This window comes from Vipera berus, assembly GCF_964194415.1.
Source record: "Vipera berus genome assembly, chromosome: 3".
In the NCBI taxonomy this organism is placed as follows: domain Eukaryota; kingdom Metazoa; phylum Chordata; class Lepidosauria; order Squamata; family Viperidae; genus Vipera; species Vipera berus.
In genome coordinates, this window is record NC_138204.1 from 16664 (window position 1) to 38951 (window position 22288).

At 49.6% G+C, this 22288-nt stretch overlaps 2 protein-coding genes across 2 annotated transcripts; one reads left to right on the forward strand and one right to left on the reverse strand.

Annotated features, from left to right (window-relative positions):
* Nucleotides 1-1044: 1044 nt before the first annotated feature.
* On the reverse strand, nucleotides 1045-7479 carry LOC308665568 (lysophosphatidic acid receptor 6-like). Its single transcript, XM_081323632.1, has 2 exons — nucleotides 7418-7479; nucleotides 1045-2318 (listed from the first exon to the last, which is right to left on the reverse strand). Exons 1-2 carry the CDS (start codon nucleotides 7430-7432, stop codon nucleotides 1260-1262), a joined length of 1074 nt encoding a protein of 357 aa, XP_081179758.1. The 5' UTR covers nucleotides 7433-7479; the 3' UTR covers nucleotides 1045-1259.
* Nucleotides 7480-19202: 11723 nt separating this feature from the next.
* On the forward strand, nucleotides 19203-22163 carry COPS6 (COP9 signalosome subunit 6). Its single transcript, XM_081322125.1, has 10 exons — nucleotides 19203-19385; nucleotides 19479-19604; nucleotides 19761-19892; nucleotides 19966-20054; nucleotides 20142-20204; nucleotides 20303-20350; nucleotides 20548-20662; nucleotides 20881-20973; nucleotides 21068-21168; nucleotides 21486-22163. Exons 1-10 carry the CDS (start codon nucleotides 19292-19294, stop codon nucleotides 21624-21626), a joined length of 1002 nt encoding a protein of 333 aa, XP_081178251.1. The 5' UTR covers nucleotides 19203-19291; the 3' UTR covers nucleotides 21627-22163.
* Nucleotides 22164-22288: the final 125 nt, after the last annotated feature.

Genomic DNA, 22288 nt, shown 5'->3' on the forward strand with positions numbered 1-22288 from the left:
GCCCAAACCTCCCCAAACGTCGCCGGGTCTCCGTTCCTCCGCCCCCTGCCTCCCTGCTTCTTTCCGCTGTGGAAAGAAGCAGGCAGGCAGGGCACAGAGGAACGGAGACCCGGCGACGTTTGGGGATATTTGGAGAGGCGCCCAAACCTCCCCAAACGTCGCCGGGTCTCCGTTCCTCCGCCCCCTGCCTGCCTGCTTCTTTCCGCTGTGGAAAGAAGCAGGCAGGCAGGGCGCAGAGGAACGGAGACCCGGCTTCGTTTGGGGACTTTTGGGGAGGTGCGCGCGCACCTCCCCAAACCTCCCCAAACTTCGGCAGGTCTCCGGACGGCGGTGGCTTGGGAGAGGTGAGCGCGATCCCGGAAGCTCCAAAGCCTCGGCCGCGCACAAGTCCTCAGTAAGTTTTTTTGTTGACTGGAGTATAAGCCGAAGTGGAATTTTTCAGCCCAAAAAGTGGGCTGAAAAATTCGGCTTATACTCAAGTATATACGGTAACCGTAACTCTAGCCTTCACCCTAACCCTCACCCTTAAACCTAACCACTTTTTTCAGCACTTTTGCCCATATCTCAGCATGCTACGTTTGTTTGAAAAAATTTTATTGTCACCACGTAAATTGTAACTACATTATATGTAATGTTTTTCTGTTAATTAGCAAACTGCAGATCATAATATTCCTTCTGTTTTTTTGCCTTTACAAACATTTTCTCACAAAAATACATATGTAGAATACTTATTTATTTTGGAAGGCAGCCAAAAAAGAGTAAGAGCAGGGCTTGGGCTTCAGTCACTCTGCTTCATCCAAGGACCTTCTTTTTCCTCCCATCAAACGAGCTGGGTGGGGCTGCCAGGTGAGGCCACCAAATGGTTCCAAAATTAAAAGCCTCATATTTCTATTCTGCCCTCCTCCACTTAAAACGGTTTTGAATAAGAGAAATAATTTGGACAGTATGTACCCTTTCCCTAGACATTCCCAGCAGACTCAGCAGAGCAACCCCACAAGAAGAGCCTCACGTAGGAGGGAGGCAAAGGAGAAGCGGTGGCCCATCGTGGCCTTGGGCAGCTCAGGTTCGGAGGCCCCCGCCAGGAAGCAGGGAAAGGCGGATAAGCACCGCTGCCTCAAGCCTCCTTAGCTCGCTCATTTCCAGTCCATTCCTGGTAGAAGCACCAAGTTCACACTTATGTAGCGATGATAAGCATCTCCATTCCTCTCCTGCAGTGGGAACAGGGCAGGCCGTAGAGTTGAGGGACAGAATTTCTCTGCTCACTGCTCAGTGCCAGTCCGTGTGGTTTCTCCAGAAGATGAGGCCTTGCTGGCAATCAACCTGGGCAGCCCCAGAGGCCGCTGGGGACACTCTAGCTGACAACAGCTGCACTTCCACCAGCTGGATTGCCGGGCAAATCGCTCAGCAGCAAAGTAGTAAACCAGTGGGTCCAGGCAGGCATTGAGGCTGGTCAGTGCCATAGTGATGCGACGAGCCACATAGGTGGTGCGGACGAGGGTGCAGTCGCCCAGGACCCCCACACGGCCCAACGTGTGAACCAGCTGTACGATGTGATACGGTGCAAAGCAGACCAGGAAAACGCCAAGGACCACCAGCACCGTCCGCAGGGCTTTGCGTTTGGCTGCTCTGGAACTTGCCTGCAAGCCGGGGGAAGTCAGGAGGCGCCAGGCGATCAGAGGGTAGCAGATGCCGATCAGAAGAAGAGGCAGCAGGAAGCCAACCACGGCAGCAAAGATGCTGACGCCCGAGATCCGCCCCTTCCAGGAACTGGAGGAGAAGTTTTCCAAGCATGCGGTGCGGCCATCGGCAAAGGGGCTGGTCAGGGGCCCACGGAGGGCCAGGAACAGGATGGCCGCAATGAGGATCAGCCACACCCCCAAAGCAGCCCCCAGGCGGTAGCGCAACTGCCGGAACTGGAGGTGCTTCAGCGGATGGACCACCGCCACGTAGCGCTCGAGGCAGATGCAGGCCAGGAAGAGGGAGCTGCCATAGAGGTTGGCAAAGAAGAGGCAGCCGGTGATTTTGCAGAGGGCTTCGCCAAAGGTCCAGTCATTATGGCGGGCGTGGTAAGCAATGCGGATGGGCAAGGTGAGCACAAAGAGCAGGTCGAGGGTGGCCAAGTTCACCAGGAAGACATTAGCCGGGGCAGTGGCTGACTTGGTCCGGATGAAGTAGCCCAATACAAAGAGATTCCCCCCCAGGCCGAGCAGGAAGACCAAAGTATAAACTACAGGGAAGAGGACGTACTGGAAGTCTGCCCTCTCCGAGCAGGGAGACGTGTTATTGGAAGGCAGCCCCGAGTGGTTCCATGGCAGCAACTGGAACAGAAAGAAAAGCATTGAGGGTACATTGTATTTCCTCCAACTCGGGACACTTTCCAAGACTGGACTCCAGTACCTGCAATCCGTTGGCTCTGAGGATTTGGGGGCGGCAAAATCTGAGGAGGGGAGAAATGTAGCCACAGCAGCAGCAGCAGCAGAGAGGCTTCAACCTGGAGAGCTCCCTGATCTCTGGAGCTGAGGGGCCAGCTGAGAGGAGCAGACCAGACAGCGGAGCTGAGTCAACCGGAAAGCTGAAGGGAGGCCTCACCAGAGCAGAGACGAGCACTGAAAGGCGGAGGAGAGAGAGAGCTGGCAGAGGAAACAACAAGAGGCCGGAGAAGCGAAAAAGGGAAGTGAAGGCCACAACGAAGTTTGAGGTCCCAATAGAAAAGGAGGGAAGACCTCAGTAAAGAAAAATAGAAATAAAAAGGAATTGGAGCTCAAAAACTTTAAAAAAAATAGAGGGAAGAAAAGGACAAATAAAACTAACACAATAGTAAGAAGGTTAAATAAATAACAAGGCAGAAAAACGAGCACAAAGAGGCAGAAAAAGGGATAGGGAGTAAAATAGGCACAATTACCTAGAGCAGAGAAGGAAGGCTAACAGCAGAGCACGCCCACCAACCAAAAAGACGGATTTTCAAATAACAAACTCATGGAACAGGCGACTGATACTATTGCGATACGCAATACGTGTTCCGTATATGTGCTTATGCCCAAAGAAAAACCAAATTATACATGCATTAGATGTAAACTATGTGAACTACTAGAGGAGAAAGTAAGGCACTTAGAGGCAACTCTAGCCAAACTCCAACCTACGAAAGAAAGCTATATCCAAACCTAATCAAATAATGAACAAATAACTCCCACAGGATTTGACCTAGTTTTAAACCTTTGGAGGAAGACAAATGGAGGTATGTCACACATAGAAGGAAACACAATAATGAAAGAAAGAAGCAGCAGACATCTGACAAACCTCTACTGTACCATCTAACCCAACCAGAAACAGCCCCTTTAAAACCGAGCAATCAATTTCTCCCCCTAGATGGAAACTCGCAGACCCACAACCTCCCCCTCAAAGAAAACATGCAGACATCTAGCAAAGAAACAACAGCAAACATCCCTAAAAGAGTCACATCAACAAACACAGAAAAGCACCAGACTGCAGCCCCCCAAAAAGGAAGGCGAGTGTTGGTAATAGGAGATTCTATCCTCAAAGGAACAGAATTGGCCATCTGCAGACTGGACATGCAATCCAGGTAGGTATGTTGTCTCCCTGGCGGAAAAAAATATCGAAGATGTGGCTGAGAACCTAACCAAAACAATTAGGCCCACAGATTACTACCCTTTCCTCCTCCTCCACATTGAGACGAATGACACAACTATGAACCTGAGTACAATAGAGAGAGATTACAAAACAACTACTCCAGGGGTGTCAAACTGCCGACCCACGGGCTGGACGTGCCATGTGGAAGCTGCCCCCACCCCATTGCTGGCAAGGGCAAAACAGTCCTGATATGTCGCACAATGTCATGTGATGTCACAAGTTTGACATGTCTGAACTAGGCATTGAGTTAAGGAGCTAGGAGCACAAGTAGAGTTCTCATCAGTACTCCCAACGAAAGGCCAACTCCCATTGAGGGGAAAAAGAATTGTAGAAATAAACCACTGGCTAAAGGGTTGGTGTCACTGTTAAATAGGGGGTTCTTTGGTGCAGGGATGAAGATGCCAAGCTGAGTACAGGATAACTCATTGTTTATTTCGTGCTGGAACTGTACCGGGGAAATGTTTGCAACTAGTCGCAACATATAGTGTAGCCCCTAGGCGGCAGCCAATAGGTTTGAATTAACCATTGCCGCCTAGAGATAGCCAATTGCAGCACTGGAGACTTAAAGTCTGGGTTGCTGGAGAGCCATTAGCTGCTCCAGCAACCCACGTGGTGTTTCACAAGAGCCCAGTACATAACAGTCACTAAGAAAACTTTGGTTTCCTGGACCATGGACTGCATTTCCTATGCAAAGAACTCTTGGCAAGGGATGGACTAAACCTCATGAAAACAGGGGGAAATGTACTTGGAAAAAGACAGGCCCAACTCATCAGGAGGGCTTTAAATTAAAACTGAGGGGGAAGGTTGACCAATGTTTAGAATCTCTAGAACACAAAATCAGTCATAAATCCCAAGGAAACAAATCAAACAATGAGGTAGGGAGTGATGACAAAAAAGGAAAAACGCAAACAACAACCAGGAGATGCAGGAAACACACCCATGGGCAGGCATAAAAGTCTTAAATGCTTATATACAAACGCTCAAAGCTTGGGGAACAAACGGTGAACTAGAAGCAATAGTTCATGAGGACAGGTATGACGTAGTTGGTATAACAGAAACCTGGTGGACGAAACCCGTGATTGGAATGGACTGATGGATGGATACAAATTGTTCAAAAGAAACAGAATTACAAAAAGAGGAGGGGGAGTTGCACTATAAGAGAACACTATATATCTACAGAAATGCATGTGATCAAAGATAAAATCCCTCCAGAATATAATATATAAAGGGAAAAAAAGTGACATTGCCATAGGTGTATATTACAGGTCACTCACCCAATCAGAAGAAATAGATGAACTTTTTGCCAACCAGTCAACAAACGTATGTAGGAAACATACCACAATAGTAATGGGAGACTTCAACTATCCAGATATCAACTGGGAGACAAACTGCAGCGAGTGGGAGAGCAAACATATTCCTAACCAACCTAGCTGACAACTTTATCATCTAGAAGTAAAGCCATACTGGACCTAATCCTTACTAATCGAGAAGAAGTGATGAGAGGGAGTTGAACTTGGGCGAAAGTGAGGACGTCATACTGGAACTTAATATAATGCAGACACTAGCAACAGAAAACAACCCAACCAGTGTCTTAAACTTCAGAAGAGCTGATTCTTTACTGGTGTAGACCTAGATTGCCTTAGCAGAGGGACAGAAGGAAGATCATGTGAAGTCTTAGTACCTGTCAGGGCTGCCTCCGCTCAGTCCCTAGGAAAGAAAAACCTTTGGCTCCATAGACTGAGAGAAAGAGTAGTGGAAGCTTGGAACCAACTTCCAACCGCAACTGAGTTTAAACATGTTTGGGATTTTCCTGCAGTCAGTTTCCTGTGTTTCTAAGTAAATTTTGCATTGGGTCTGTCTGGGGCAGTGCAATCCCATCCAGGATTAAGGGTGAGAAATCTCCGGATCCCAAGACTCCACGTATTCACAGCCGATCCACCTTGCCAGGGTTCAGTTGAAGCCTGCTGTCCCCCATCCACACACACACACCCCACAGCGCCCCCCAGGCCCCATGAAAGGGCAGTCACAGCATCATCGTGGGTGGAGAGGTACAACTAAGCATCAGCAGCGTATGAACGATATCCACACACACACACACACACACCGGTGTTGCATGATCTCACCTGGTGGCTTCACATAGATGGTAAAAAGCAGCAGAGAGTACCCTGGGCCCCCTGGTGCCCCACAGAGGAGCGGCCTTGAGCTGGGCCTCTCGCCCCCTGGAGAGGGGAACTAGCCACTGAGAGAGGAACCTAACCATTGCAACCCTGCATGGGCCAGTCCCAAATCCTGCAGACAAAATGGCCGATGGTATCTAAAGCCACCGAGAGGTCAAGGAGAGCGAGGATGGACCCCATCCTGCTCCTCTCATCAAGGATGATCAACAATGGACGACCAAGGCTGTCTCTGTCCATAGCCAGGCCGGCACCCTGGCCGGCACCTTGGCTGGCAAGGCTCCAGGCAACCTATTTCATCCAGGATCTTCTGGAGTTGTCAAGCAATCAGTTTTTGGACAAAACTGGACGAAGGCTGTCCTGTGGGGTGAGGGTCTAATGATGGCTTCCACCACCAACCCCTCCTCACATGTTGTATTAATCATTAATCAATAATTGTTGCCACTATTTTCCCTCTGATCAACGCCTCACTTTGTTTTACTCAGGCTAGAAAGAAGATGCTTGCAAAGGGCATGTCTCAACTGGTCCAGATCCAACTAGCCGGAAGAAAGGCCGGCCTTTGCCCTGCCAGCCGCTCTTCCTCCCGTCCAAGCCACGTTACCCTCGGTGCCTATGCAGCCCTTGCCAAAGGAAGTCTGGGGGGGGGGGGAAATTAAGAACCATCCTTCTCTTCACATTACCCACAAAATGCAGTTGTTTGGCAACAGACAGGCTTTGTAAGAAGAGCAGCCTGGATGAATCTGAGCAGGAAGGAGGCAACGGGGGTAGACTTTGAACTCAGGGTGGGTCTTTTATAAGGAAGGCACAAGATTGTGCTTCTGCAGATACGACACTGTCATTCAGCCTGGTGAATGAAATCTGTGGACTCAGCAGCGATGCCAAGAGTTTGCAAGGCTTTGATGAAGCCCAGGTGTTTGGGGGAAAAACATGAACAGTTTGGGCTTCACCTGACACAAGGGCCAGCCGTCGCCAGGAAAATGATAAGCAATGTTCAACTTTTGAAGCGTCTCCTAAACTTGCAACCTCCCTGAGGAAATTATGGCTGCTGAGGGTCCCCCCGCCCCAGGTACAGAAAAGCAGGAATCCTTAAGCTTGTCAGGCAGCTGCAACAGGGCAGCAGGCACGACCTCTTCAAGTGAAGTAGCAGGGAGACCCAGAGCCCGGTGAATGGGAAAGGGCCAGGGCCTGGGGTGGATCAGACAGCAGCTCTTCCTTGCCCCCGCCCCCCATAAGCTGAAGCTACGAGTCCCCCTTTCCCCGTTAAAGGCTAAACCACACTGGGGTAGGGGGGGGCTGCTATAGAGCTTGACAGCAGCACAAAGCTGAGGGGTGATGGAGGGGGGAGGGCTGTTGCAAGAGGACAAAGGGGGCAGGCAGGGGTACAGTTTTTCTTCCCAGCTGTCCAGAGTGCTGAGGACTTTTCCCATCCGAAGAAGAGGAGGGTGGAACGGGGGCAGGTCGGCACCAAAAGTGGCTGGCAGAGATCAAGCCAGGCCTGAAACGCCCATTCCACCCTCTCTTCTTCTCCAAAAAAAAATGTGGGGTCCAAGCAGGTGACCCCCATCGTTGGCACCCTCCTTCCCACCTGCCCATACCTGTGGGAGCTCCATGGAGGCTACTGCTTCTCTGGTGGGTGGCTGTGCCAGGACTGCCGGCTGCTCCCCTGGCCTAGCTGTAACCTCTCCCCCAGGTCCCCCCCCTTCACACACATTCTGGGAACTCGTTTTGGACCTGCCCCCTTCCAGCTCCAGGAGGGGGAAACCCCAAACAGCTCCCCGGTCAGCCCTTCCCTGTTCTGGCTGCTGTCAGGGGGAGGGCAAAGGGAGAGCTTGGTCCTCCGGGCCCTTCAGATTCTCCCGCCCAAATGCCCGAGTCTGAGGCGGGGTTGGGGGACAGAGACCAACTCAGTAGCAGGACCCCCTTCTCATTCACTCTCCCCCATACACCCCCCACCCCGTTCAGTTCCGCAAGCCAGAAATGCCCAGAATTGCGCAAGAGCTCCCTGCCCACTCAGAACTTCTCTCCTTGGGCTAAAAGAGGGAAGTCCCGAACAAGCAGCAGGGAGGAAAGAAGGAAGGAAGGAAATAAGACACATCAGCAATATCGGCACCACTGGCCTTTTTCCTCCCCATCTACTCGCACACAAGCACGCACACACACAGACAGACTTCTTTGTGTTCCTTTGACTTCCCTTCTCATGTATGCAACTTAGAACTCCTGATTTTTTCCCCCAAACAAAACTGGGTAGAAAATGGTCATACTCAAACTATGGATTTTAGGAAGGCAAATTTTAATAAACTAAGCGAAACAGTAAATGATATTCTGAGAAAAAAAAACTTAAGAGAGCAAAGGTTTCGTAGCCAGTTGAGACTTTTGGAACAGGGAGTTAAGGATGGCATCACATCAGAAGAAAATCGTCTAAAGAAGGTAAAGCAGCTTCCCAGAAGGAAACTGGGATGAAGGAGAGATGCTTAATGAAAGTGGGAGGGAGGCCCTACAAAAAAGCCATCTGCAGGGCCTCTGCCCAGGAGTGTCTGCACGGGGCCAGGAAGGCCAAGGTAGAAAATGAGCAAAGGTTGGCGAGAGAGGCAAACTTTAGGAAGACAAATTCCTAGCAAGAAAACGTGCATGGAGGCGATGGGCCTATGGCTGATTTTATATGGCAAAATTTGAGTAAGTGGCCAGGAGAAACCAGGAGGACTCAAATGCTGTTCTGTCTCTGTGGAAATGGTGATTTCGGGAGCAGGGCAGGGAGGAAGACAAAGAGGATGTGCAGCTCAGTAAAGATGCGGCAAGGGTCTTCTTGCCAAGGCAGATGCCATCAAGCCCCCCGACCCCAAAGAAACCCTCCCCGGAAGATGGAAGGAGCTGACAAAAGGGTCAATTTTACCCAGGCAAAATTGCTCGGATCCGTTCTGAGTTAGAGACCAAGCAGAGTGCAGATCCCCTGGAGGGGACAGGCTTGCCCTGTTTTATCTGAAAATGGTTCAGTCCTGACAGACCAGAAGTGGACCAGACTCTCAGGCATTTTAAGTGCAGCCAATCCTCCTGGCTGGTCAGGGCGACTCAGGAGGGGACCCTGGGTAAGTCCGAAGGATCGTGTATTCCCAGCACCCTTTAAAGAGGCGCAGCTACACGCCCTTCTCAAGAAGCCTTGCCTGTACCCACCCGGCCATTCTGGATAGTTGTCACTCAGCCTCTTGCCTCCCCTTTCTAGGGAATGAGATGATCTGCAGCTCCATGGGATGAGATGATCTGCATCCCTTCCAGACAGGTTTCAGACCCAGAAGCGGGAGAGTAGCAATACTGGTCAAACCTCTGGATGATCTCTGGTGCGAATAAGAAGGCAGTATCTCTATCCTTATAAGGGACGTGGTGGCTTAGTGGGTTAGGACGCTGAGCTTGTCGACCAGATGGTCGGCAGTTTGGCGGGTCGAATCCCGAGTGCCGCGTAACAGAGTGAGCACCTGTTACTCGTCCCAGCTTCTGCCAACCTAGCAGTTCGAAAGCATGTAAAAATGCAAGTAGAAAAATAGGGACCACTACGGTGGGAAGGTAACAGCGTTCCGTGTGCCTTTGGCGTCTAGTCATGCCGGTCACATGACCACGGAGACGTCCTCGGACAAGCGCTGGCTCTTCGGCTTTGAAACGGCCCCTAGAGTCGGAAACGACTAGCACGCATGTGCGGGGGAACCTTTACCTTTACCTTTTATCTCTATCCTGGCCCTTCTTTGTGGCTTGGCAGCCGCCTTCAATACCATCGACCATGTTGGGTTTTTTTTGGGGGGGCGCTTTGGGAGCTGGGGGCAGGTGCCAGTTTTGTGCTGGTCCGCCTCCTCCCCCTGAGGCTGGTCTCAGTTGATGGGGAGCGGGAGGTGCTGCCCACGGCCCAAGCTCTTCTGTGGGCTGCAGGGGACTCACTGCTCTCTCCGCTCCTTTTGAACATCTCCATGACCCATCTGGGCAAGGCCATACCTCAGCCTCAGGATGCAGAGGGTGCCCCACTGTGCACCCCTGTCCCTGGCGAACAAAGGGATGCGTTTGGAGGCTCTGGGGGCTGGATGTGGTGGGTCAGGCCTCCCACTAAGATGGAAGGGCTGTGGGTGGGGCCTTCTTCTGTTTCTAGAGGCTCGCCGTCCCTGGTTCTGAACGGGATTGCACTGCCCCAGACGGATCAGGTGTGCGACCTGGGGGACTTCCTGGACTCACAACTCCCTCTTGGGGAGCAGGTGTCAGTTATGGCTTGGATGGCCTTTGCTCAGCTTCATGCTGTGTGTCAGTTATGCCTGGACTGAGAGGCTCTTCTTTCTGTCCTCACTCCTGCCCTGATCACCTCCTGTATAGATTGCTGCAATGTGGCTGCCCTTGAAGAGAATCCAGAACTTGCAGCTGGTGTCAGAGGCAGCAGCAGGAGCAGCTTTGGGCACCCCCAGAATGGCAAAATGTATATAGAATTCCTCTGCTATGCAAGGAGCCTTGGGGTCAGTACGCTTCCAGGTTCCCATTCAAGGTGTTGGTTATTACCTTTAAAGACCTTAATTTCATGGGACCAAGTGACCTGGGGTCTTATCTCTATCTCACAGACCTACCTCATCTGGTCAAACAAGGAGTTAAGTAGTGGACCCTGTTGTTTAAAGAATTTTGGCTGGTAAAATCTGGAAAGAGAGCCTTCTCCACTGCTGCTCCTGCTCTAGGGAACACCTTGCTTCCTATCTGGCTCTAAAAACCAAGAATGAATTTATTGAAGAGCAGAACCACAAGACAGGAGGCTCTGGAGCAGCTGATAACATGTTGCTGGAAGTGGTGAGTTTCTATACCTTCTGGGGCTTTTGGGGTTGTTTCCTGTTCCTATTGAAGGCTTTGTATTTCCTGTGTCATTTACCTTGAGTCTGAGTGTGCCCTTTTGGTATTGGTGGGTTAATCCTATTATGTTTCCTGTCTGTAGAGTTTGGGTGGGGTCTTTGTCTTTCTAATCTCTTCAGTTTCTAACTTCCTGGCTCCAGTTTGCATTTCTAAAAGCTGGCCTCTGCCCAGTTTCTACTTGGGGGAGTGGGGGGGGGCTGGTTTCTGTCTTTTTAAAGATTGTGCTGCCACCACGTGGCCGTTTTGGGGAAATTACAATGTAGGCAGCCAGAATCTCTCCTACCCTATGATGTATTTCCTCTCCCCTCCCCTTTTCTGGGATGGACTTCCTCCTTCTTGGTCCCTAGAGACTCTCATCCTCCATAACCAGCAGACATGTGACAGCAGACATGTGCTCCAGATTCATGTGCAGGCGCTGTGAGTTATTACCAACTTCTGACCTTGGAATACTGTACAATATCTCCTAACTCACCTTATCATGCTGTAATCTACGCTACATGCAAATAAAGGTATTTCTGGATGATCAAGGTATTTCATGAGTTCAGCTATCTGGAAAAGGGCTGTTAACAGTGATAACAAGAGATTAATCACAGTACAACGGCTTTGATCCAGAATAGTCAGAAGATGGTAATAACTCACAGCGCTTGCACATGAATCTGGAGCACATGTCTGCTGTTGTCACATGTCTGTTGGTTATGGAGGATGAGAATCTCTAGGGACCAAGAAGGAGGAAGTCCATCCCAGAAAAGGGGAGGGAAGAGGAAATACATCATAGGGTAGGAGAGGTTCTGGCTACCTACATTGTAATTTCCCCAAAACGGCCACGTGGTGGCAGCACAAAGATCTTCTCCATTATTCCTTTGGGGAAATATATGCTGCCTTTTTAATATTCCCCAAAACATTTCCCTCTATGGATTCTCCCCACAGTTGATTCCCCCCTCTTCTCTGTGGCAGTCCCTCAACTACTGGAAGACTGCTATCATGTCACCTGCTGGGAACCTGCTGCTTGTGAGCAGCCAGGTTGAGAATAATTAGCTGCTGGTGAAACTGGGCAGGGGCTGCTCCTGCCCAGGGTTGGCGCCCATGAAAGAAGGACACAGAGATCTCTCGGGGTAAGGGCTCCGCTGCTCCTGGGATGAACACCGAACCACGAGGAGCGGTGGATCTTGTTTATTTATTGTTCAAATCAACCAATCATGATTAAACAGTTACATCGTGCCAATCCTGCATGATTTGAGTACACACGTGTTCTTCTAAACCTATCCTGAAAGGAGACATTGGTGTTAATAGTAGATTCAAATACAGTAATGATCAATCACCTGCAGGAGGCGTCAGAATTTGCCTTATATGGAATAGCCAATGGTGTGAAAGATTCTGTAATTATGCCCTTATATGGCTGTAGCCAATGACATCTCTCCTAGGTTTCTTTGTTTACTTCCTTATTCATGATTCACTGAAGACTTTCCACAGTAGAAAAGTACTAGCCAGCTTCATGTATAGGAACAGAGATCATGGTTATTCCAACAGTCACCCCTGGTCCTTTTCTTTTAGACTAAACATGCCTACTCCCCTCAACTGTTCATCATATGGTTTAGCCTCCAGAGCCCTGATCACCTTTGCACTCTTTCTAGGGATTTCAGCATCTTTTTTGTATCACGGTGACCAAAACTGGAGTTTGGTCTCACCAGTGCAGTATAACTAGCAATAGCACTTAAACAATCAAACAACAAATCAGCGAACACCTTGATGCAAACAAAGTCATCACTAAAAGTCAACATGGGTTTGTCAAAAACAGATCATGCCAGACAAATCTTATTACATTCTTTGACCAAGTGACAAAATTAGTGGACCAGAGGAATGCTGTAGATATAATTTACTTGGACTTCAGTAAGGCATTTGATAAAGTAGATCACAACCTACTACTTGATAAGATAGAAAAATGTGGGTTAGATAGCATTACCACCAGATGGATTCGTAGCTGGCTGACAGGCCGTACTCAGCGTGTGGTCCTCAATGGAACCTCATCTACATGGAAGGAAGTGTGTAGTGGGGTGCCCCAGGGCTCTGTTCTGGGCCCAGTGCTCTTCAATATCTTCATTAATGATTTGGATGAGGGGATAGATGGGGAACTCATCAAATTTGCAGACGACACCAAGCTGGCAGGAATAGCCAATACTCCAGAAGATAGGCTTAAGATACAGAAGGATCTGGACAGACTCGAACACTGGGCACTATCTAACAAAATGAAATTCAATGGTGAAAAAAGTAAGGTTCTACATTTAGGCAGGAAAAATCAAATGCATAGGTATAGTATAGGTGGTACCTTGCTCAATAGTAGTAACTGTGAGAGGGAACTCGGAGTCTTAGTAGACAATCACTTCAATATGAGCCAGCCGTGTGCTGCAGCTGCCAAAAAAGCCAACACAGTGCTAGGCTGCATTAACAGAGGGATAGAATCAAGATCAAGTGAAGTACTAATACCACTTTACAATGCTTTGGTAAGGCCACACCTGGAATACTGCATCGTTTTGGTCACCACGATGTAAAAAAGATGTCGAGACTCTAGAAAGGGTACAGAGAAGAGCAACCAAGATGATTAGGGGGCTGGAGGCTAAAACATACAGGGAACGGTTGCTGGAATTGGGTATGTGTAGTTTAATGAAGAGAAGGGTGAGGGGTGACATGATAGCAGTGTTCCAATATCTCAGGGGCTACCACAAAGAAGAGGGAGGCAAGCTATTCTCCAAAGCACCTGAAAGCAGGACAAGAAGCAACGGATGGAAACTAGTCAAGGAGAGAAGCAACCTAGAACTAAGGAGGAACTTCCTGACAGTTAGAACAATTAACCAGTGGAACAACCTGCCTCCATAGGTGGTGAATGCTCCAACACTGGAGGTTTTTAAGAAGAGACTGGACAGCCATTTGCCTGAAATGGTATAGGGTTTCCTGCCTGAGCAGGGGGTTGGACTAGATGACCTCCAAGGTCCCTTCCAACTTTATATTATCATTATTATTATATACCGCTTCACAGTGCTTTGCAGCCCTCTCAAAGCAGCTTAGAGTGAGCATATTTGTCCCCAACAATCTGGGTCCTCATTTTACTGCCCTCGGACGGACGAAAGGCTGAGTCAACTTTGAGCCAGTCAGGATCGAATTCCTGGCAGTGGGCAGAGTTAGCCTGCAATACTGCATTGTAACAACTTCACCACCACAGCTAAAGTGGTTCTAACTTTGATCTTGATGCTGTCCCTCTTTTGATGCAGCCTAAGGCGTATTTGGTTTTTTTGGCAGCTGCAGCAGCTGGCTGGTTCATCCTTAGGAAGTGGCCCACTGGGACAAAAAGGACAAGTCTAAAAAGTAGAAGGAAGGGCACCTATCTAAGGCAGAACCTAGCCCTCACCTGCAAAAATTAAGTTAGGAAAACTAAGGCTCAGTGTTCTGAACCAGCCCTCTTCTGGCCTTGTAATAAGGCAAACCCCTATTCAGAAAGAAGAGACTGGAGAGCGTCCAAGGCTAAAAGGCATCTGCCAAGATTTATTACGCAGTTAACAAAAACACTAGAGCTTGTCTTCTCAAGCGGAAAAGTTGCTTTCAGCAACCAGCCCCTCCCCAAACACTCCTTTTATAGAGAGCTCAGGGCGTGGTCTCCCTGTGCCTCCTCCCGAGGAGTCCCGCAGCCTTTCTTTGTTTGTTCCTGCTCGACTGCCTCCTGCGTCGGGCGTCCTTGAACAGGGCCAGCTGTGGGTCATCTTCCTCCGCACTCTCGGGCTCACGCAGCTGAGAAGAGGTCCCCGGCTGAGGGCTCTGCAAAGCCTCCAAACCATCATCAGCCGGTTCGTTTCCCTCCTCCCCCTCATCTGAGTCATCCGATACATCGGAGCCGGCTGTCGGACCCACAGGCTGGCCCTGAGTCACAACACTCAGAATGATCTAAGACTTGCAACAAATGTCTAAAATAATTTTAAAAGCTTCTTTCAACACATAGAAAACAAGAAAAAAGTCAAGGAAATGATTGGTTTATTAATGGGAGAAAATGGCAAGAAGGTGGCAAGCAGCAGGGAGGAAGCAGAACTGCTTAACCCATTCTTCGCACAAAAGGAAAAAAGAATCCAACCAACCAAAAAACAATACCTTAAAACAGCATTTCTCAACCTTTCCCGCTCTGCGGACTGACAGGACAAGCAACAGATGGAAACTGATCAAAGACAGAAGCAACCTGGAACTAAGAAGAAATTTCCTGACAGTGAGAACAATTAAGCAGTGGAACAGCTTCCCTCCAGAAGTTGTGGATGTTCCATCACTGGAGGTTTTTAAGAGATTGGACAACCATTTGTGTGGGTCTCCTCCTTGAGTAGGGGGTTGGACTAGAAGACCTCCTTCCAATTCTGTTATTCTGTCGTTATTCCTGGCATTTGTTGCAAGGACATTCTGAGCCATAGCATTCCTGAGTCCATCCTTTATGATTCAGGCTACTTGCTGGTATTCTGATTTAGTTGTGTCCCTCTTTCCATTTTTTATACTTATCCTTTGTCTGTTTATAAAAGAATTCTTTATGCCACCATGCTGGTTTCGTCTGGGGTCTTTTTTCCTGTGGTATTGTGTTAAATCTGGGCTTTTATACTCTGATTTTGCAGTTTCCCATGCATCTTGAGTCCCCCCCCCCAATTTAGGATTGCCATCTATGGAACCCTTCCTAAACTCTTATCAGTTTGTTAGATGTCTAAGACACTAGTTTGATTTTGTTCAATTACTTGCACCTGGATTATGTTGAATATGACACGGTCACTTTCCCCACAACTTCAACCCTCCCCACCATCTTTTCATCTGTAAGAATTACAAGTCCAATACAGCTGGCCCTATAGTTCCCTTCTCTACCTTTTGGGAGAGAAAGTTGTTTGCTAGATTTGTCAGGAATCTGTTTGATCTTCCACTAGGTGCAGAGTTTTGTCTCCCAGTTGATGTCAGGGTAGTTAAAGTCCCCCATTACTACTGTGTTGTGCTTCCTACAGACCTTAACCCTGATTAGCAAGACGTTCATCTATTTCCTCTCCTTGGTTGGGTGGCCTGGGTGAGGCACACCCATGGCGATGTCATTCTTTTTTCTTTTTATACTGACCCATGTGTATTCAAGGAGGCTTTCATCCTTGGTTTTGTAGATTTCTGTAGAGATGTAATGATTTCTTACATATAATGCTACTCCATCTCCTCTTTTGTTCAGTCGGCTTCTTTTGAACAATTTGAATCCTTCTAGTTTCTCTGTAGGAGAAGCTAAATAAAAAATTGATTATGGTTGACCAGAAATTCAATATAATAATTCAAATCTTTATTAAAGGGAAGCAATTTCTATCTTTCCCGACATTAAATCCTTTTCAAGAGAGCCGGGTTTTAGCATAATGTGTCCAAAGTTGGATGTATTGAGTCTGTTCATTTGTGCCTTGAGTGAAAACTCTGGGTCGATTTATTCAATGATCCATCAGCTTCTTTCTTGGCTGTCCACAACATTCTCAGGTGTCTTCTCCCACACTAAGTTCAAAAGCATCAATTCTATCCTGCTTATTTAAAGTCCAACTTTTGCTTCCGTAGTGTGTCATAGGAAATATCGTGGCTAGCACGATTTTGATCTTCGTAGCCCGTGAATATCTTTTCAAAGGCTTTCATAACTGTTCTGTCGGATACTAGTCTCCAGCTTATTTCTTGATTGCTTGTTCCTTTACTGTTGATGGTTCATCCTAAAAAGCCAAAGTTGTCCACCACTTCAGTATCTTTGTTGTCAATTCTAATGCTGGTTGTTCTACCTGTTACGATTAATTTGGTCTTGTTTATATTTTATTCCCATTTTTTTACTGTGCCCTTTGACTTTGCATTTTGATTTGCATATCCTTTGCATTTTCAACTATCAAGATAAGTGTCATCAGCATAGTGCAGTATATTTCTTCCTCCAATTTTAAAACCACATGCATCTTCCAATCCAGCTTCCCTTCCCTTCCATGCATAGAATGAGTAAATAAGAAGGTATGCAGTCTTGTCAGACTCCTTCACTAACTTGGACTCATTCTCCAATAAAAATAATGCCTTTTCTCTAATCAAAAATGTCAATTTAATCATTTCAGCAAAATCTGTCCACTTCACCAGTCACTCCTCCACAAGGCATAGTGCCTACTCTTTCCATCTCTGTGCATATAGTAATCTTGATGCAGAAACCATATTTTGAAGTACTCTTCCATGGCTTTTTTTCTAATTGTTTATCCATTAATCCTAAAAGGAAAAGTTCTGGCTTTAATTGAACATTGATTTTTTAAAAAAATCTCTGTATCAAAGTGTGCATTTAATCCAATTTTGTTCACATTTTGAATATATATTTGAAATGCTTTTATACATTCTAGATAATTTCTCTGATGCCATGCTAATATCATTTTATAAAAGTTCTCTTAAAGCACACCATGGCAAGTTCAGCCCTTTTGACCACATATTTTCCCATTATTCCATCCAAATAACCAAACATTTTAGTCTACTTTATCATAAATTCTTTAATCTGTTATTCCTGTTTCAAACTTCAACAAACCTACATTTTAGCAATTACATATTCATCAGTATATAATTGTATTTCAAACTCTGACTTACTTTGTTCCATACCATAAGCCTTTTATACATTTTAATTTTTTTGAATAACTGTAAATGGGAACATCATGGGCAGGTGATTCCCAGGGGGAGGGTGTTCTTTGTGGGTGTGCCCGCCCTTTGGAACGAACTGCCCCCGACCTTCGCTCATTTCGCCGGGACTTAAAAACTTGGTTGTTTGAATTGTCTGGCCTGGACTGAGGGATTTTAAATTATATTAAATTAAATTAAATTAAACTAAATTAAATTAATTTTAAATTTCAATTTTAATGTTATCTTAATTTTGTGGGCTTGTATTAATTTAATTGTATTTTATTCTCTCTTTTTGTATTGTTTTTAACTTGCCCTGTGAACCGCCCTGAGTCCTTCGGGAATAGGGCGGTATATAAATTCAATCAATCAATCTGTTTGTTCCTCATACTTTTGAGTGTCAGTGTACAGGCATCTCAGTCCTTTACGACTGGCCCTATGTTTGCTTCCTGCTGCTCCAGGTTTTATGTTCGAGCTACCCTTCCTTCCCCTTCCCTCATTCTTTGATGGGTTGTCTTGGAGTCTGTGCCTGGGATCAGTTTGAAGCTCTTTGGAGAGGCTGAGATGCTTTGGCCCAGGCGCAACCTTCCTGGTTCCCCTCGTGAGGTACCGGCAGAGAGTCTTAGAGACTCCTCCATGGCCAAACTAAAGCAGACTAAAGGCAGACCCGGACTTACGACTGACCCCTGAAAAGGGAGTCCCAGAGTTACAGCAGCCACAACAGCCCCGTGGCCCTTGCTCTGTTCTCCGAGGGTAATGCAGGGCCGGGGTGGGGAGGAGGCCCCAAGCCCTATGGGGCTCTGCAAGGGCAGGAAGTGGCACATGGGGTGGGGGAGACTCTGGGAACCCTCCCCCAGGCACTTTGTGCTCTGCTTAACGACCGGCACATTCATGGAAAGACCCCACTGGGAAAAGCAGGGGTGGGGGGAGGGAGGGTCCTCAAGCAATGATTAATGGCTGTCTGGACAATGATGAGCAGAGGACTAAAGCGTCCCCAGGGAGGAGGAGGCCCCCCCATGGCCCCCACTTCCTCCTGCAGGGTGAGAGAAGCTTCTGCTGCCCTTCCTGGCTCTCCCCTCTCCCTGGCCAGCCTGCCTGGCATCCTGGGGGGGGGAGCCTTCTTCCCAGGCCTGGCTCGCGGGGGAGGAGGAAGGTGGCCCTGGACGGCAGCGGCCACTTTATAAAACCCCAGTGAGGCCACACCTGGAATACGGCAGACAATTTTGGTCACCTTATCACAAAAAAAAACCGTTGAGACTTTGGAAAAAGTTCAGAGAAGAGCCACTAAGATGATCCGAGGGCCGGAGAGCAAAACATACGAAGAACGGCTGCGGGACTTGGGCTTGGTCGGTCTGAAGAAACGAAGAAACAGGGGTGGCACGACAGCAGTTACTCCAGCATCTGCGGGGCTGCCCCAAAGAAGAAGAGAGGGTCAAGCTCTTCTCCAAAGCACCGGAGGGAAGGGGGAGAAACAGCGGTTGGAAGCTGACCAAGGAGAGAAGCAGCCTGGAACGAAGGAGAAACTTCCCGACGGGGAGGACAACCAACCAGAGGAACGGAAGTCACCGGAGGCCTTTTAGGAGGAGGCTGCGGACGGGACGGGTCCTCCTGCTCGAGCGGAGGGCGGGAAAGGGGGCGAGGCGGGGCGGCGCTTCCCGACCCGTCTGGCGCTCCTTTTGTTTTGCCCATCCGCAGGTCCCGCAGACCCGTCACCTGCCTCAAAGGCGCGCAAGCTGGGAAAGCGCGAGGAGCGCGCGTACACGTGTCAGGGACGGCGCGCGCGCGGCCGAGGAGATGCGGGGCGGGAGGGAGGGAGGGAGCGAGGAGGCCCCGCCCGGCGGCTCAAATCTCCCTCGCCCGCAGGCCCCGCCCACCGCTTCCGCTTCCGCTCATCCCGCCCCTCGCCCGCACGCGCGCGCGCCTCTCTAGGGAGCCTCGGCGGGAGCTCCGCGGCCAAGATGGCGGCGCCGGCGGCTGCTGCTTTGGCTCCCGGCGGCGGCGGCGGCGGCGGCGGCAGCAACAACGGGGCTGGCATGGAGGTGGACGCGGCGGGTAAGGCGGGGGCCGGGCTCCGGCGGGCGGGGGAGAGCGCGGCGACCTCTCCCCCCTGACTGCGCGCCCTCTTTCGTCCCCTCCCCCCCCCAGCGGCGCCGGCGGTGATGGCCTCGGGCGTGACGGGCAGCGTGTCGGTGGCGCTGCACCCGCTGGTCATCCTCAACATCAGCGACCACTGGATCCGGATGCGGTCGCAGGAGGGCCGCCCCGTCCAAGGTGAGCGGGGGGGGGGGAGGGCGGAGGGGAGCACGTGGGGGGAGGGGAGGGGGAGGCCGTTAGGGGGGGAGTGAAGTCCGGAGGGGGAGACCGCGAGGGGGGGGCTCTGGGAGGGGGAGGGGGGAGTTCCCCCACCTGACGGCCGGCTTTCTCCAGTGATCGGAGCGCTGATCGGCTGCCAGGAGGGCCGCAACATCGAGGTGATGAACTCCTTCGAGCTGCTGTCGCACGCCGTGGAGGAGAACGTGGTGATCGACAAAGAGTACTACTACACCAAGGAGGAGCAGTGTAAGCTGGGCGGGCGGGTGGGTGGGCAGGCGGAGGAGGAGGCCCGACTGAGCTGCATTTCCCTCCCCCTCAGTTAAGCAAGTCTTCAAGGATCTGGAGTTCTTGGGCTGGTACACCACCGGCGGCCCCCCGGACCAGTCCGACATCCACGTCCACAAACAGGTGAGGGGTCTGAGGGAGAACCCATGGCGCAGAGGGGCCCTGGCCCTCCGTGTCGGGCAGGACCCTGAGGTGCCCTTCTCTACACAGGTTTGTGAGATCATTGAAAGCCCCCTCTTCCTCAAGCTGAACCCCATGACCAAGCACACGGACGTGAGTACTTTCTCCTCTGTCCTGCCCATCGGAACCCTCCAGCGGCTGCTTCTCCGAGTTAAGCCTGACGGTGAGCTGTGTGCACTCTCTTCCCTTAGCTGCCTGTCAGTGTCTTTGAGTCTGTGATTGACATCATCAATGGAGAGGTAATACTCGATGCAACTTCTGCCGCCCGTCCCTTTTGGTGTTCTTGGCACTCTGGAGTTCTGGGAAGCCTCAGTTCACACCTTCTGTATCGTGAGCTGTTTTCCAGCTGGGGAATCCTGAGGGCGTTCTTGCGCAGCCTGACTGTACGTCGGCTTTTGTGTCGTCTGGAACTCTTCTCAGTTCTCTTTGTTTCAAGGCCACGATGTTATTTGCTGAGCTGACCTACACGCTGGCCACAGAGGAGGCTGAGCGCATTGGAGTCGATCATGTGGCACGGATGACAGCAACAGGCAGTGGGGAAAACTCCACAGGTGAGGGTTGGGGTGCTGAGAATGCCAGAATGAGCTTCCCGTCGCTGTTGCTGAATATGGATAGAGTTTGGCTGGGAGGGGTATAGCTTACCACCAGTACCCTGGGGTGGACACAAACTGTTGTTCTTCCCTGCACTCCAGCCCTTGGGACCTTTCCTGCCTTGGGACCTCTATTGGGAGCAGAGCTCTGACTTCTTGTCCTTGTTTTTCCTCAATAGTCGCCGAGCACCTCATTGCGCAGCACAGTGCCATAAAGATGCTTCACAGTCGTGTCAAACTTATTTTGGAATATGTTAAAGCTTCCGAAGCAGGTGAGACAGAGCTGTAGAAATGCAACAGGCAAGCCTGATGCCCCAGCTCTCAAAAGGCAGTGTTGATCTCCCAATATATTTCCTCTCCGTGCAGGTGAGGTACCGTTCAACCATGAGATCTTGCGAGAAGCCTATGCCCTTTGCCACTGCCTACCTGTGTTGAGCACCGACAAATTCAAGACAGATTTTTATGATGTGAGTTCTAAGGAGAGGGGAAGAGCTGTACTTTACAGCAGACTAAAGGCAGAATAGAGTTGTTGCAGGGGAAGAGGGGAGGTCTCCATGCAGAAAAGCCGCTGTGCTCAAGGCAGGCACACACTGGAACGTGCGGGAGAAGCAGAAGTGGAACTGTGGCAGCCAGCCAAGGGGAACGCAGGAGGGAGGCAAAAAGGATTCCCAGGTTTTCCTACAGCAGATGGCACCAAAATCCCCCCACAGGGTTTTCAGGGCTGTGGGCAGCACAGGCCCTGACCTCTCCCTGCTTTCTGATGCCTATTTTGTCTCCTGCCCAGCAATGCAATGATGTTGGCCTCATGACCTATCTGGGCACCATCACCAAGACCTGCAACACCATGAACCAGTTTGTGAACAAGTTCAACATCCTCTATGACCGCCAGAGCATTGGGCGCCGCATGCGAGGACTCTTCTTCTAAGATTTGGTGCTCCCTATAATAAAGCGATTGTGCTGAATGAGATGATGTGCGTAGGAGTGCTCCAGGATCACCATTGTTATTTCTTCCCGTCAAGCTCAGTGTGTGTCTCCTCCCCCCCCCCCCAAAGCACCGGGAATAGTATTGAGCAGAATGCTCTGGCTTGCACCTTTTGTATCCCATCTACGTGCCCAGTGCAGTTTAACAGCGAGGAAGAAACCAATGAACAAGGAACAGGATGGGAGGCAGTTTGGAAATGGCACTCGGGGGGGGGGGGGTTGTGAACTTTGGATAATTCATCAGCAGCAAGCTGAATAAGACAGCACCATGAAAGGGTTGTAAAAAAGACAAGTGTGACTTCAAAACTGCAGGAAATATTTGTTAGTCTGCTGGGCTGCAGTCAGGCCACCAAACAATAGGAATCGGAAGCTGAAAGAGCTTCAGAGGCAGTGATGATCAATGGGTTAAAAACTCGCCCTTGTGTAAAAGTGGAAGTTGTGTTCTTTGTGGTAGATTCCAATTAAATATTAGAAAAATCTTCCTACGTGCAAGAGTGGAACTAATTGCTTGAGTGTGTGCGTGCACACGCATGCGTGCTTGCCCTTCATTGGATGCCCTTGGTGGAGTCTGCAGTTATCTGGCAAGGATAGTAGCGCTGAGGCAGG

What these genes read in the sequence shown, in the direction of transcription:
- COPS6 (XM_081322125.1), top strand. Translation starts at nt 19,292, where the DNA reads ATGGCGGCGCCGGCGGCTGCTGCTTTGGCTCCCGGCGGCGGCGGCGGC. An exon ending in CAGTGGGGAAAACTCCACAG is followed by an intron (nt 20,663 to 20,880) that starts GTGAGGGTTGGG and finishes TTTCCTCAATAG; the next exon opens with TCGCCGAGCACCTCATTGCG. An exon ending in TGTTAAAGCTTCCGAAGCAG is followed by an intron (nt 20,974 to 21,067) that starts GTGAGACAGAGC and finishes CTCTCCGTGCAG; the next exon opens with GTGAGGTACCGTTCAACCAT.